Here is a 14546-nt window from a genome sequence, read left to right on the forward strand (position 1 = left end):
CACTTCGATTTCACAATTCCATTTAACATCTTGCAGTTGGATACATGACAGACCTTTGAATGAGAACCCATGTGGCGCCGGACCACTCTGTTTATGTTCTCTGTCTTGGCTTTAAAAGTTGTCACTCATCTGCAGTTTAATTATTCACGGCACTCGTCAAATACGTTTCATACACTATTCTTCAGATATCGCTATACAATGTTGTTGCTTGCCACCTTGGCGCTTACACAGCCCGGTTTGGTATCAGTCTCCCTAACTCACTGGCTGTGCTGACTTTACTGGCGCTGCTTTGTGGTAGGAGCCAAGGACAGTACCACAGCGGCAAACGGTTCTCCGCGGCTTGGCTATCAATGCGTAAGAGCCCCGGGTACCTCTGACATGCAATCCCAGTCTCTTCAGCTTTAATTCAAGGTCTTATGGTTCTTATTCTCAAAGGCTCTTGAAAATAAGTCTTTCTCTGAAAAGGTCAACGGCACTTCCCTACCTTCAAACCCTTTCCGGTCTTTCCGTCTTTCTCCTCGTATTAAACTGCCTTCTGGGAACTGCTGCTTCCTTGTGCGTTTTGCCTTGCTCAGAGTGTACTTTCGTGCTCTGCCGTTTATCAGTGTGTACTTATCGGTAATTGCCTGACCATTGTGTTGGGACATGTCAGGTACATGGCTCGATTGTTAGTCCGTTTTCTCACAGTGAGCTGTCCGTGAGAAAGTGTTTGTGTCTGAAAAGGGGGCGGGGTGGGAGCGTTGAGTTCCTAAGTATCCTCCGTGGCAGGATGGGAAAAAGGTGTTACAGGGAAGGGGATACTGTGTCTCTCCATCCGGTGTCCCACTAACACTTCCCGAAGACTCCTCATTCAGGTGATACTCCCGCACTGGTCCACCCCTAGGAACTGGATCTAAAAGCGATGGCTGTGTCCTGGCCATCTGGATGACAGATCCCCGGGGACTAGCTGGTGAGACCCCTTCAGGTGTCTCACAGGGCACTGCCACTGTTTCCTTCCAAAATGTTCGACATTATTTCAACTCTTGTTTTAGGTTCAGTACAAATCTGAATAAGAAACAATTTTTTGTTTTATTGTGAATTAATTATTTTAGTTCCTTTTTATGTTTTTCTTTTTCCTTTACACACTATTTGTACCTTCTTATGTAACGAAATTGCATCTTTTTCTGTTTTATTGTGTAAATATACTTTTGTATTGTGAAACACAAGTTTGTTTTGTAAATGCTTGTTTTTTATTTAAGTGGTGTTCTGTTTATGAACTTTAGCTTACAGTTGTTCATTTCTCTCTATCGCCATTTAAAATTATGTTAATTTCCTTGGTCTGAATTGGCTCTGGACAGTTACTCCATTTTAGTGCCATAGCATGTGTGATTTTGAAATCAGATGATGTTATGATAAGGCATTTATAGAGCGCTCCTGGTACCCTTGGGCTGATGGGCGCAGACTAACATACAAGAAACAGAACAAACTCAGAGTGACGATAAGCAGAGGCATGTGTGACTACAAGAACTCTCTAGGCAAAGAGCAGGGTCTTCAGCTACTTCTTGAACAGTTCTGTCGAGGCTAACGTTCTTAGTGTGGGCGACGGGGCATTCCAGGCTGTAGGAGCTGCTACTTCAAATGACCCCTGTCTTGTCTTATTAGAATTACTATGTGGGACTTTAAGCAGATTGGTATTATCTGATCTTAAGGTCCTAGCGTTATCTTTCAAGACAATAGCTTCCTTCAAATAAGATGGCATTTGACCCATGATACATTTGTGGGTAATGAGAAGAAGCCTAAACAAAACTCTTGCCCCGATTGGTAGCCAATGGAGGCTCCTCCTAGCTTCAGAGACATGATCCCTTTTATTTAAGCCCTTCACAACTCTCATCGCCTCAGTCTGGATCACCTGGAGGCGTTGAATCTCTGCCTGTGGATGCCCACCAGTAGGCTGCACCCGTAATCCAATTTGGATCCAAAATGGCCCTCGCAAGGTTTCTGAATTTTTTTCAGAAACAAGGGGGAGTAGTTGGCGGAAGAGTCTGATGAAATATGAGGATGAAGAAATAAGACTATTCACCTGGGACTTCATATTCATGTGTTTATCCAGGTACACGCCCAGAGTTTTCACCTTATTCAAGGTCTCGATGACAGTATCCAAATTTAAATGCTTATAGTCGGCCCCCAATTTATCCAATTTACTGGGAGAGCCCACCAGAAGAAACTCAGTTTTGGCACTACTCAGAGCCAGCCCATTGGCGACCATCCAATTTTGAATTTTAAGGTAGATTTTGGTTAATGAATGTTTCGTCTTCTTGATGTATGCCCGAAATAGGTAGAACACATTGCATATCATCTGCATAATTAGCGAATATGACCCCTCCTCTTCCAGCATCTGGAAGAAGGGGATCATAAAAATGTTATAAAAACATGGCGACACGCATGCTCCCTGTGGGACCCCATACAATGAGAGAATGGGATCGGCTTCTACCGACTCACTGGCCACTCTAATTTGTCTATCTTTCAAAAAAGAGGATATACATTGGATTGCCTCTTCAGAGAAGGATGTGTTCTCCCTTAACCTGGTGGACAAGATGGAATGGTCCACCAGGTCAAAAGCTGCGGAGAGATCTAAAATCATCACGGGGGCAATCTGGCCCTTATCCATATTTTGAAGAAGGTGAGATTTAAGGGCAAGAAGAGCCGTCTCTGTTCCCTGGTTAGTACAAAAGCCTGATTGGTATTTGTGCAAGATTTGATTTTGCTCCAAAAATACAGATATCTGATTGTAGGCAACTCGATCCAAGATTTTCAAAAGAAAGGCGGTGTTGGTAATCGGTCTGTAGTTGGAGGATGTTAAAGGGCACGTGTTTGGCTTTTTTAGGAGGGGCGTAATCCACGCATTTTTTAAATTGGCTGGCACTAGATTAACTGAAATGAAGCATTGACAAACTTTGTGAGTACCGGAATTAGAGTGGGTAGGCATTCCTTGATATTAGAGGAGCAAGGGTCTCCTTTGCAGCTTGTACTTTTGAGTAGGCTGATGGTTTTAGCTAGTTCATCTTCAGAGATGGACGTGAATCTAAATGCGGGTAGGTCTTTGTCCTTAGTTATCGGGCAATGTACCTTATCTTCTTGTACTTTTATATTTAGGGCAAGTTTTTTTGTCTCTATTAGTACTTTGATTTTTTCTAGTTTATTGGACATGGCTAGTTGGATTTCAGTGCACCATACTTTATTTTTAACAATCGAGTCTTGTATGGGTCCTGGGGTATGTGTTTGTTCTTTTAAAATTTTAAAAAGCTCCTTACAATCAGATTTAGCATTTATGATTCTGTCATTCAATGACTCCTTTTTTGCTATTAAGGCTGCTTTTTTTAAATCTGCTGTAATGATTTTATACGCTTCTAAGTTGCTTGGAGATTTGCCATTTCTCCATGCATGGAAGAGTTTGTTTTTCTTACCTTTAAGTTCTAACAGATCATTCAAAAACCAGTTGTTTTTATGTTCTGTTAGTTTCATTTTTGTTTTAATAGGGGCTAACTTCTCTGTAGCTGTCTTTAAAGAGTTTATCATTAAGGCTGACATATCTACTGGATTGGATACATTTCCAATATTTGTGTTCAGAGATTCTGCCCAGGGACCTAGGGCATCTTTATTTACTGATTTTTGCAATTTATACTATTTACAAATGATTTTGGATGGCTAGATTTTTCCTTTAAAAATCCCATTTGTGATTGAAAGCATATGCAAAAATGATCTGACCACGGACAAGGCTGCACGTCTACACTGTTCACCGTCACATTAAGGGAAGCGACCCAATCCAAAGTGTGACCCTTAATGTGGGTGGAGACTCAGACATGATGGAGGAAGCCCAGAGCATCACGTGTATTCCCCATTGTCTTAGCGATTGTGTCTGAATCGATGCCTAAACAGAGTTTAAGATCTCCTAACAAAACCAGTTTCGTGTTTGGTTTCAAAAAAGATAGAAGCAGGCTATTAAGAAGAGCGGGATATGTGGGGTCGACTGTGGGGCGACTGCGCGCTCTATAGAGTAGAAGAACGTTCGGGGTGGTTTCAGCACTGATAGCTATTTTTATAAGCATAATCTCTGAACCTGGGATCATATCAATTTTCGTTTCCCAGGCTAGATCTAATAACGAGCGCTAGTCCCCCCCCCCTTCCCCCTGTTCTGGATTCTGTCTTGCTGTCTTGCCTAATCATATGGTATCCTTCAGGAATGGCTAGTGACAAGGTGGGGTCGGCTGTCTCATGACTCCACGTCTCTGTTAGTGCACAAATATCAAGATCAAGTTCTGCATTAATGGATGCTACCTCTGTAGCATGTTTCAGGAGGGACCTAGTATTGAGCAATAAGTATTTAAGGGTACATTGAGAAGCGTTGCATTTGGGACGGTTCTCGCAGTATCCCGGTGAGCTTGCTTTATGTGCTTGGTTCTCCCTGGAAGCTGTATGTGGAAACATGTGGTTTGGGGTGTGGGTTGCTGTCCATAAAACCAAGCTACCTAAAAAAGTGATCAATATTTTTTATATGTAAAGACATAATTTGTAATAACTAATTTAGAAGAACTTCTGGTCTATTGAATATGTTTAGCATAAACCGGTCAAAGTACATTTTAAGCATAATTCCTATTGCAAAAGAGGGGGTGGCTATGTTAGCCAGATAAGAAGTACAGTTTTCCTACTGCATCTTCAAAAACGGCACAGTATTTGCTTTCTTATGCCAGAGATATGTTTTGCATGGCAAGCCCTCTTTATCAAATGGTGTACATAGAGCTGAGACAGATTTGTAGAAGGTGCTATGGGGCCCAATGGGGGTTGAGTAAAGTTCTGGGAAAGGTGAGTAGTTTGAATTCCCTTTCCCATTGTTGAATTTGGGGCTTGTTACCCATGCGTACATTTCACATTTAAAATGTGCTGGGGTTAGTGCTGCTTTCCTTTTGTTAATCAGCCCACATAATGTGTGCCATGAGGGGTGTGCGGACAATCTTTCTTTTGAAATTGTAATTGTCACAAAAAATTGTAATTTAGAGCATTTAACGGCTCAACCCTGATGTTTTTAATAGTTTATTATTCTAAGAGATGCTAAACTGGTTGCTCTTGCGTGTTTTCTTTGAAGGCGGATTGGATTTTAAATATCGGCGAGCAAGCTTTGGATATTTGCATCGTTTCCTTCAATCAGGCACCTACCTCTGTTTTCATACTCGGTGAGAGAAATTTCTTCTGCCTGAAGGAGAATGGACAGATTCGATTTATGAAGAAACTAGACTACAGCCCAAGCTGCTTCCTTCCATATTGCTCAGGTTTGTACATGGGAAACTAAACGTTGGGTGATAATGTTATGCTTCCTTAACCAAACCAAACAACTCAGTGTAATGGTTGAGCTAGTAGTTCTTTTGTCACATTGTTTTTTTTTTTTTTAATTGTCACATTGTTTTTTTTTTTTTTTTTATAGAATGAGTGAAGTGCTTTGAATATAAACACTTTGCAAAAGGTCATATTGGCAGCATTAGCATTTTCATAACCTGGTACTTAAAAACAAAAAGTGGTAGGAAAGTAATGGATGATGAAGAAAACTGTTGGTGGAGTGGTATGGGTTTGGAACATTGAGAAAAGAATACACAGTCAGATAAAAGATGAAGTTTTAGACCGGTAAAAGATGCAGTATAAGATGGATAAAAGATAAAGTGTAAGATTGGTTAAAGATGCAAGTATAAGACTGGTAAAAGGCGGTATAAGACTGGTGAAAGGTACAGTGTAAGATGAGTAAAAGATAGTCTAATGTAAAATTACATGCAATTTAATGAAAGGTAGGGATACAAGTAAAATATACAGTAGAAGACTGGTAAATTATACTGTATACGACTGGTGAAAGATGCAGTCTAATTTAAAATGTCATGTAAGATATGTCATGTAAGATATTGTGAGGTAGAGACAAGTAAAATATACAGTACAAGACAGGTAAAAGATACAGGGCCTCATTACAAGTGTGGTGGTCTGGAAACGAGGGTGCAATAAGCTTACTGGTACCCTTGTTTCCAGATCGCCACACTGAGTCTGCCTGCTAGGGACGCTGCGCCTGACAGGTCTGCCCCTGCCAGCGCATCGGCCCCGGTAGGCAGAGTTGTCACTGAAGCACTGGCACCGATAGCAACGGAGCCTGTGCTTCCATCTCCTCACACCCATAGATTCCTACTGGACTCCATGGGAATCAGGATTTGCAAAATCCAGGCGCCTGACTTCCCGCGCCGCTAGGACCTGTAATGTCCCGGTGACACCGGGAAGTCAGGTGCCGGATTCGGTGTTTCCAGGTCGGCGGCAATCCACCAGTGGCAACGGCGGGTTACCACCAACCTCTGAATAAGGCCCACAATCTAATGTAAAATGTCATGTAAGGTACAATATGATAGAAGTACTGTGTTGCTGTATACAATGCCAAGGACAATTCTGGCATAATCCTGTTGTAAAGCGATCCGCTGCTCTTGAGCTAGGTTCACACTATAAGCAATAAAATAAAAAATAAAAAGAAGGCTAAAAGAAGATGGATGCTTAAAATTGGGGCTATTGATCCTTGAGGAAGAATCGCAACGTTGCGGGTTTCAGGGCATGCTTACAGTGAGGATAGATCCCTCTGGAGGACAATTGTGAGGCTGGACACATTTAGGGATGTTCCAGTGCTGGGGGACCCAGAGGGAGAAGAAGTGGAAACAGGAGGGAGCATACACAGAGCCTGGAGTGGTTAGGCTGAGAAGCACTTGGGTTATCAGAGTGCAGGAGAGACAGTGGCAGGAGCGAGTGTAAGCAAAGTATGGTGGCATGCCCTTGGATAGATTTAAAACCCTAAAGAAAGAATTTGAAAATTGTGTATAGAGAGACAAATTACATGAAGGAGGTGAGGAGAGCTAGGAGACAGTCAAGGAAGACTGAAGACTGAAGATGGGGTGGGCCATAAGGTTAAAAACTTTGTCAATAAGGGCAAAGTGATAAAGTGGCAGACTCGGGGAAGCTGCAACAGTAGCCTAGTTTGTTCCGGACTAAGCGGGGATACCACTTGTATCACAGAAGATAGTGAGGAAGGGATATAATTTCCAGATGTTAAGGTTGAACATCATCTGCAAAGAGTTTATATGAGAGGTTAAAGATAAGGTGACGTTTTCAAGAGAGGCAGTTTAGAGTGTGAGGGCCAATGCTGACATGCTGGGGTCCCTAATGCATACAGTGCTAGTAGTGGGAGGTGCTAGTGTTACAAGATATGGAGAGGGAGCAGTCGTCCATATTGGAAGTGGTTTAGTTAAGGATAGTGTCCTTGAAGCAGCCAAGATGAGAGCGAGTGAGGAGAGAAAGTTGGACAATAGTTTTCAATGTAGCAGAGTGATCTAGGGGAAGGGGAATAGATACGAGACAGCAGTAAGGAGCAGGTGTGAGGAAGTTGGAGACATGGCTTTAAGTCTTTCTGTGGAGTGTCTACTCCGGGACATTAATTGGTATGGGCCATTAAGTTATTTAGCCTCCGGGTGGGTGGTAATGTGGTTGAGTGGCACATTCCCCATAATTTTTAGGACCGAATGAAAGAGAGAGAATGCGATAGGTTGATTTGTCATTGGGGTTGCCATCAAAATAGAGAACAAATAGAAAAGAATTTCATCAGAAGTACTTCATAAGGAGGCACGGAGTATCCCCCCTAAAAGGCCAGACTCTATGCAGAGAAGATGAGGCCCACTCTACACTCACCCTGGAGCAGAATGGAATCTAGTCCCTAGGAGCAGGACCAGATTGCATTAACCTGCGTTGGTTCCTAGGAGTAGCTTGATGCCCTGCGCTGATGTCCAGGCAGTGAGCAGGTATTTTCCAGTGGGAGCCAGTAGAATGACCATCCTGTACAGAGTCTTCAACGAAAACTTGAAAGTAAGTAAATTGATAATCTGAAAGAATGATTTAAAAGAACAAATCCAACAGAACTTAATATAGAGCTGGCCATACTGGTCTCTCTTTAATGGACATTCATTAATGCCCTTGGCAAAAATATATCTGGATCTCTATGCCAAAGGGGCCAACACATCTTATAGATTAAGTGGTTTAAAACCAGTTGCCTTTTAATGACAATGTTTTAAATAAGCCTTCAATTAACTTATTATCTAGTCTTTTAAAAGGTCTAGAAGAAATTAGAATGTCATTTTAAAATAATGCATTTTATCTGCATTGCAATTTAAAACACATATGTCAAGGTGTTTCCCCATAAGTGAACAGTTGTTGATTCCTCCACTACGTTTTTGTGTAACATTTCGAAAACTGAATTGCCATTTTTTTTTTTTCAAAACACTACAAATGTAAAATGCAAAAGAATATAGTGATTTTAGTTTTACATATTACATAAATTGTATTATTCTGAATAAATTACTATCCACTCATTCAATGGGGTGTGTTTGTTGTGATTGAATATTGAAAATTGAATTGTATTTTAATTATTCATTGAAAAATCTAAATAGTCTGAAAGTATTCATTTTGTGATTGTGACATACTCTACTTGTTTCTAGCAACAATATTTGAGGTGTATTTGCCTTCTATGAATAGTGGGAAGACACCTTTCATTTATTTTGTGATCTTGTTAAAATAAAAGCAACGTACTTTTCCATTTTAGTTTAGTGTCCCAGAAGGTGACGGTGACCGAGGATACCCAGATTGCAGAAGCATGTCCACATAAAAAGTTCAAGATCTAAAATAATTAATGTGCCATTCTTGTTTGGGGAAAGAGTTGTTAAACACTCTTGAATTACTTGCGGTGCAATTTACATTATTGAGACATTCCTGGTCTTCACCTCCTCTCCCACCTCCTGCCTTTCTCTCTTCTTTGCCTCCTCTCCTCAAAGTTCTGCCACTCTCTGATCTGCTCATCCATCCCTCTGGTCTTCTCATCCTCCTTACTGATAAGTGTTACCTATCTCCCCTCCTTTATACCTCTTCTCCTCAGCTCTTAATGGACTTCTGATACTTATTATTCCTTTACACCTCCTGCACTGCCACATCTACCTTGCTTTCTGTTCTTCCGCCCCCTCTTGTTATGTTTCACTGGACCTCCTCCTGTGCTCATGCTCACCTCTGATGTTCTCCCCTCTTCATCCTTGATGCTTCCCTTAACCTTCTGTGTTTTTTCTCTCTCTGGTGTTCGCCCCTGCCTCTCCAGCCGTATCCTCTTCACTTCTGTTCCCTCCTCTCTGCGCCATTCCTTCTTGTGGCTCCACCAGGCATTGTCTTTCACCTCATGTTTCCAAATTCAGGCTCATATATATATAATATATCACGGCCACGGTAATGGCCGTGTAGTTATGGTAAAGTTGCTGTTTCCATAGGAAGAGCACTTTTTGGGCGGCTTATAACTCTGCTCCCTCTGGACAAATCCTCACCAAACTTTGCAAAAAAAGTATATGGGCCACTCTGAATTTTTTTGCAAAGTTTGGTGATGTTTGGTCCAGGGGGGAAACGTTCTAGAGGGGTTCCCAAAACGTCTTTTTTTCCCCATAGACTGAATGGGGGAAAATCTTTGCACACACCTACAGCTCAAACCGCTGGACGGATTTTCACCAAATTTGCACCAGGACGAGGATATTGGTGCCGAAAGCGTGCCTTTGTAAATTTGGTACCAATCCGTACAGTAGTTTGTTTTAAAACGACCAAAAAGTATGTCTAAAAAATGTGTGATATCTATGTCCGCTCCGCGGTCACGCTTCCCTGTTCGCTCCGCGGCCAAGATACCGATTGGCTAAGCGGCTCGCGTCATGACCGCGGACACACGACGTGTCCTCCGATTGGCTGGAGTGAGGCGTGATGTGCGTCAGATTGTTTGGAATGCGCCCGACATATTGGATCTGCCAACAGCGCAGTGCTGACCAGAGGCTAAATGCTGTTTTGGGGAGTGTTTGGGTGTGTCACAGTGCTTGGGCAGGTTCACAGAGTAGGAGGTGGGTGAAATACTGTATGTGTTTAGGCGCCAGGTGCTAATGATGTATTCGCCATGGCCGCGCTGTCCGGGATGTTTGTCATTACTGAAAATGAGGGGTCTCATAAGGATAGTACTTCTGTTCGTGCTGTGCGCAGGCAAGTTGAAACTGTTCTAAGGAAAGGCGTGGTGTTAGCGAATGTTAAAATTGACTACATGCCGCAGTTAAAATTTTTGTTTCTATGGGTGTGGTACTGAGTTATAAGCCAACATGGGTTTTATATAGTCCACGCCCATAGATTCCAATATATATGGGCATATACCTAAGACTCTAGGCCCTGGCCACAACTACTGCAGCACATCACAGCTATAGATAGACCCATAGTATCGAACCTAGATCAGGTGGTTGTGGGGAGGGCTAAGAGTCCTGGGTGCAAACTGAGTATATGCTGCAGTTAAAATGTTTCATTCTATGTGTGTGGTAATGACTTTTAAGCCACCATGGGTGTGATATGCTGCGGTAGTTGTGGCCAGGGCCTAAAGTCTTGGGTGCATGGCCGCAGGCCGTAGGCCATACACCCAAGACTCTAGGCCTTGGCCACAACCACCGCAGCATATCACACTCATACATCACACCCATAGAATCGAATATCTATGAGGTGGTTGTGGGTAGGGCGTAGAGTCTTGGGTGCAAATTGAGTATATGCCGCAGTTAAAATGTTTGAATGTAAGGGTGTTACAATGAGTTATAAGCCACAATGGTTGTGATATGCTGCAGTGGTTGTGGCCAGGGCCTAGAGTCTTGGGTGCATGGCCGTAGGTCGTAGGCCATATACCCTAGACTCTAGGCTCTGGCCACAACCACCGCAGCATATCACACTCATACATACATGCATAGAATTGAATATCTATTAGGTGGTTGTGGCCAGGGCCTAAAGTCTTGGGCGCCTGGCCGAAGGCCATGAACCCAAGACCGAAGTTATAAGCACTGACGTTATAAGCCACCGTGGGTTTCATATACTGCGGTGGTTGTGTCGAGGACCTACAGTCTTGGGTGCATGGTCGAAGGCCATGCACACAAGACCAAAATTCTAGGTATTAAAGTTATAAGCCACAATGGGTGTGATATGCTGCAGTGGTGGTGGCTAGGACCTAGAGTGTTGGGTTGCATGGCCAAAGGCCATCCTCCCAAGACTGAAGTTATAAGTCAGCATGGGTGTGCTGTGGTGAAGTGGTTGTGTGCACGACCTAGAGTCTTGGGTGCATGGCCACAGGCCATGCACCTTAGACCAAAGTTATAAGCAGTGAAGTTATAAGCAACCATGGTTTTGATATGCTGCGGTGGTTGTGGGTAGGACCTAGAGTCTTGGTTGCATGGCCGCAGGGTGTAGGCTGTAGGTTATACATCCAAGACTCTAGGCCCTACCCACAGCCACTGCACCATTTTACAACCATAGATCACACGTATATATTCGAATATGTAAGAAATGTGTGAAATTATACTTACTGTTTAATTTGTTGAAATTGCATATATTTTTCAATTTCTGTGATAAAAGAAAAGAGCATGTTAATGTTTGTATTTTATAAAGACTTATTACATTGTATTATAGACATTTTAGCTTTTTTTACCCTCATATTTAGTTCACAAACCAGTGTACTGTGCATTTTGCTCAGTTTCTGTGTTTGATTTTGAAATCATTGGGTCTGGGGGAAAAAAAATCCTTGTCGGATTAAAAAAAAAACCTTTATTTGCTATGCTACAAACAATTTCTTTGATTCCTTTTAGTTTTCACTTGTTATTTCTGATTAATGTTCTATATGTTGGCTTTTTGCAGATTTTTTAAACAGTTAGATACCTGTTGGCGTATTCTGTGTATTTTTGTTGCAGATCAGTGGTATTGATTTATCTGTGTGGTTCTTGTACAATGTTGGGCAGTTAGATACCTGTTGGCGTATTCTAACTGTTTACAGTTTTTTAATTGAATTTTTGTTAATGTTGACGTACACATTAGTTATTAATTGGCTTTAAGAAGATTAAATAAGCATTTGTAAGATTTGCTGGTAATCTCTGCTTTAGAGTAATGCTACTATCATTACATTCAAACCATCCACTTTTCTTTTTAATATATGCAGTGAAGTGACCTGCATTGGTTGTGGTTCCTGCGTGGTGGATTATACCTATTGTTGTGAAGGTTTCCTTACCAAGTGACAATTGACCGTGTGTGAATCCAATCAGCTTGCAGTTGTTTTTGGTACCATCTGCATTGTAACGTAGAAGCATTAGTATTATGTAGTTACTATGTGTTTGTATCTGTAAGGTGGAGTGATTATCTGAATTGCAGCTAGTACATAATGTGCCATGGTTTGCATTTTGTAGAAGTTGCTGAAATGGAATGGATTCACAATTAGGGATGGATACATGCACAAATCGCTCCTTATGTATTTGGTCATGTGTCACATTGTTACAGAGAGTGCATGTATGTTTCCACATGTATGAAATCTGGAAGATTTCATTTATAGGTATGTTTTTGTTTTCAAGTACTTGTAGTATGTACATTAGACATTCTTGTGGATCTTCTTGTGAGTTTATAGTGAACCTCACCATTCCAGCACAGTAGTCCAATTCTTGTTTTATTCCGTGAACACTATACGTGTTGTCAGGATTGTTTGTTGCGTTTCTATGAAGGACTAACAATTTGCAAACACAATTGGTCTGTACTGTGTAAGTAAATGTTGTTAACAATTGGTGGCAATTAAAATAGAATATTTATTGTTACATTTGAAAATTTGAATGGACCAGATAGTTCTGTGTCTGAGTGATTTTTTTCCAGAGGTTGTGTTCCTTTTTTGAAGAAGTACCTGATTTACTTTCACTAATAGGTCCTTCTTTTCTTGTGATAATTGGTGAAGTATTAGCTTCTTTTGATTTCTTTGAAGGATTTGCAATCAGATCCTGTTGCATTTCTGTTTGAATTAGTTTTCTTTTACATTTTCCTTTTTCTGGAACAGGATACGATTTCAGATGGGGGTGTACAGTGAACGCAGTCTATTGTATTCAAAATTGCAAGGAATATCAGCGTTAACTTTACTTGCATCAAAGTTGATTAGAAATAGACCATCAAGTGTACGTAAGCATGCTAGTGCTACGTATCTCATGCCTTCTTTAAAGGCTGTGTTTCCAATATCTATCAATGCTTTGTCTAGGGTAAGACCTTGGGATTTATGAATGGCGACTGCATATGCAAGAGTTAGAGAAAATTGTTCTCTACGTATATATATGTCTTTGAAGAGAAGGAATCGAGCTGTTGAGCGCCCTATCCTTTGTACTTCTGAAAGTTTGTCAAAGAGAATATTAACAAACTGAATGTTGTTATCACGGGGGTATGTTTGAAAGCCAACAACTTTACCCAGTGCCCCATTAACTAGTCCTTGCTCCACGTCATGGTTACGTTTAAGAATTACTCTACAATTTAAGGACTATTTTAATATTTTTTCCAACCCAGCTGTGTTGGAGATTGAATTTTCTAAGGTATTTAGTCTTGTTGTGGCTTGCTGACACATGGGTAGTGTCATACCATGTACGTCCAGTTTGTCTGTGGAGCAAATTTCAATTATTGGTTGCATTTCTTTATTTAACGTTGTTTCATTGAATTTGACACAGCTTGCAAGAGTTGGCATTAAGGCCATACAATTGACATTTTGTGCGCAAATTGTTCCATAACATCAGTAGCACTTGCGTTATTGCCATAAAGTGCATGGATGTGCCGGTTTTTCAATATTGTTTGTGCTTCTTGAGATAGTACACCAATTCTAATACTTTTTAAAATGTTGGCGTAAGTGAGGTCTGCAGATTGACGCATGTTTTCTGTTAATTCTCTGTATTGGAAATGTTGCCAAAGGTTGACATTTCCTATGCTGCCAACAGTTTTACGGCAAGTTTGTGTCCTAAGGTTTCAAAAATAGGTTCACCTTTCACTGGTGTCAATTGTAGAAGATCTCCAGAAACGATAATGTGTTTTCCTGCAAAGAGTTCTTCGTACTTTGTTTTAAGTACTTCTTGCAATCTGAGGTGAATCAAAGCCAAAATGAGGTTGGAGACCGTGCTCACTTCATCTATTAGTAGCATTTTCATTTGTTTTAATACTCTGCGTAGTTAAAATTGCAGCTTATGTAGAAAGTTTATAATAGTCTAATTTGTTTTGGTGTTCTACTGGAAGGAGTAGTAATCGGTGTAAAGTCACACTGCCTATGTTGTAGGCAGCTAAACCTGTGGGGGCAGTTACATCAGCTGACAGTTTGTTGTTTGTCAATTGTTGAAGGAACTTGCTGATGATTTTGATTAAGAATGTTTTGCCTGAACCAGCTTCCCCACTGACGTACAGCAGTATAGGTTTGTAATTTTGGCAGGTACGTTCTTTATTTTGGTGCTGTACACCATGTGCAATTTCTTTTGTTACTTCTTCAAAAATGGTGTGCTGGTCTTTAAGTTTTGATTGTAGTACAGTTATGTCTTCTGTATGTTCTTCATAGTGACACATGGTGTTTTCCACTTCTGTCACAGCTAATTATGCCTCATTTGCTATTAGTGGCTGTCCCAGTGGTTCTTGACTTC

General features: G+C 41.2%; 1 protein-coding gene across 5 annotated transcripts in view; it reads left to right on the plus strand.

The window, feature by feature from the left end:
- Positions 1 to 14546, plus strand: part of BBS9 (Bardet-Biedl syndrome 9) — a 3505410-nt gene that overhangs the window by 837181 nt on the left and 2653683 nt on the right. For all 5 annotated transcript variants that reach the window (XM_069613236.1, XM_069613237.1, XM_069613239.1 and 2 more), the window contains exon 8: positions 5120 to 5303. In XM_069613236.1, the coding sequence (XP_069469337.1) occupies positions 5120 to 5303 (184 nt within the window). The remainder of the gene's footprint in view (positions 1 to 5119; positions 5304 to 14546) is intronic.

This window comes from Ambystoma mexicanum, chromosome 5p (genome assembly GCF_040938575.1).
Source record: "Ambystoma mexicanum isolate Mex_15411 chromosome 5p, UKY_AmexF1_1, whole genome shotgun sequence".
Lineage (NCBI taxonomy): Eukaryota > Metazoa > Chordata > Amphibia > Caudata > Ambystomatidae > Ambystoma > Ambystoma mexicanum.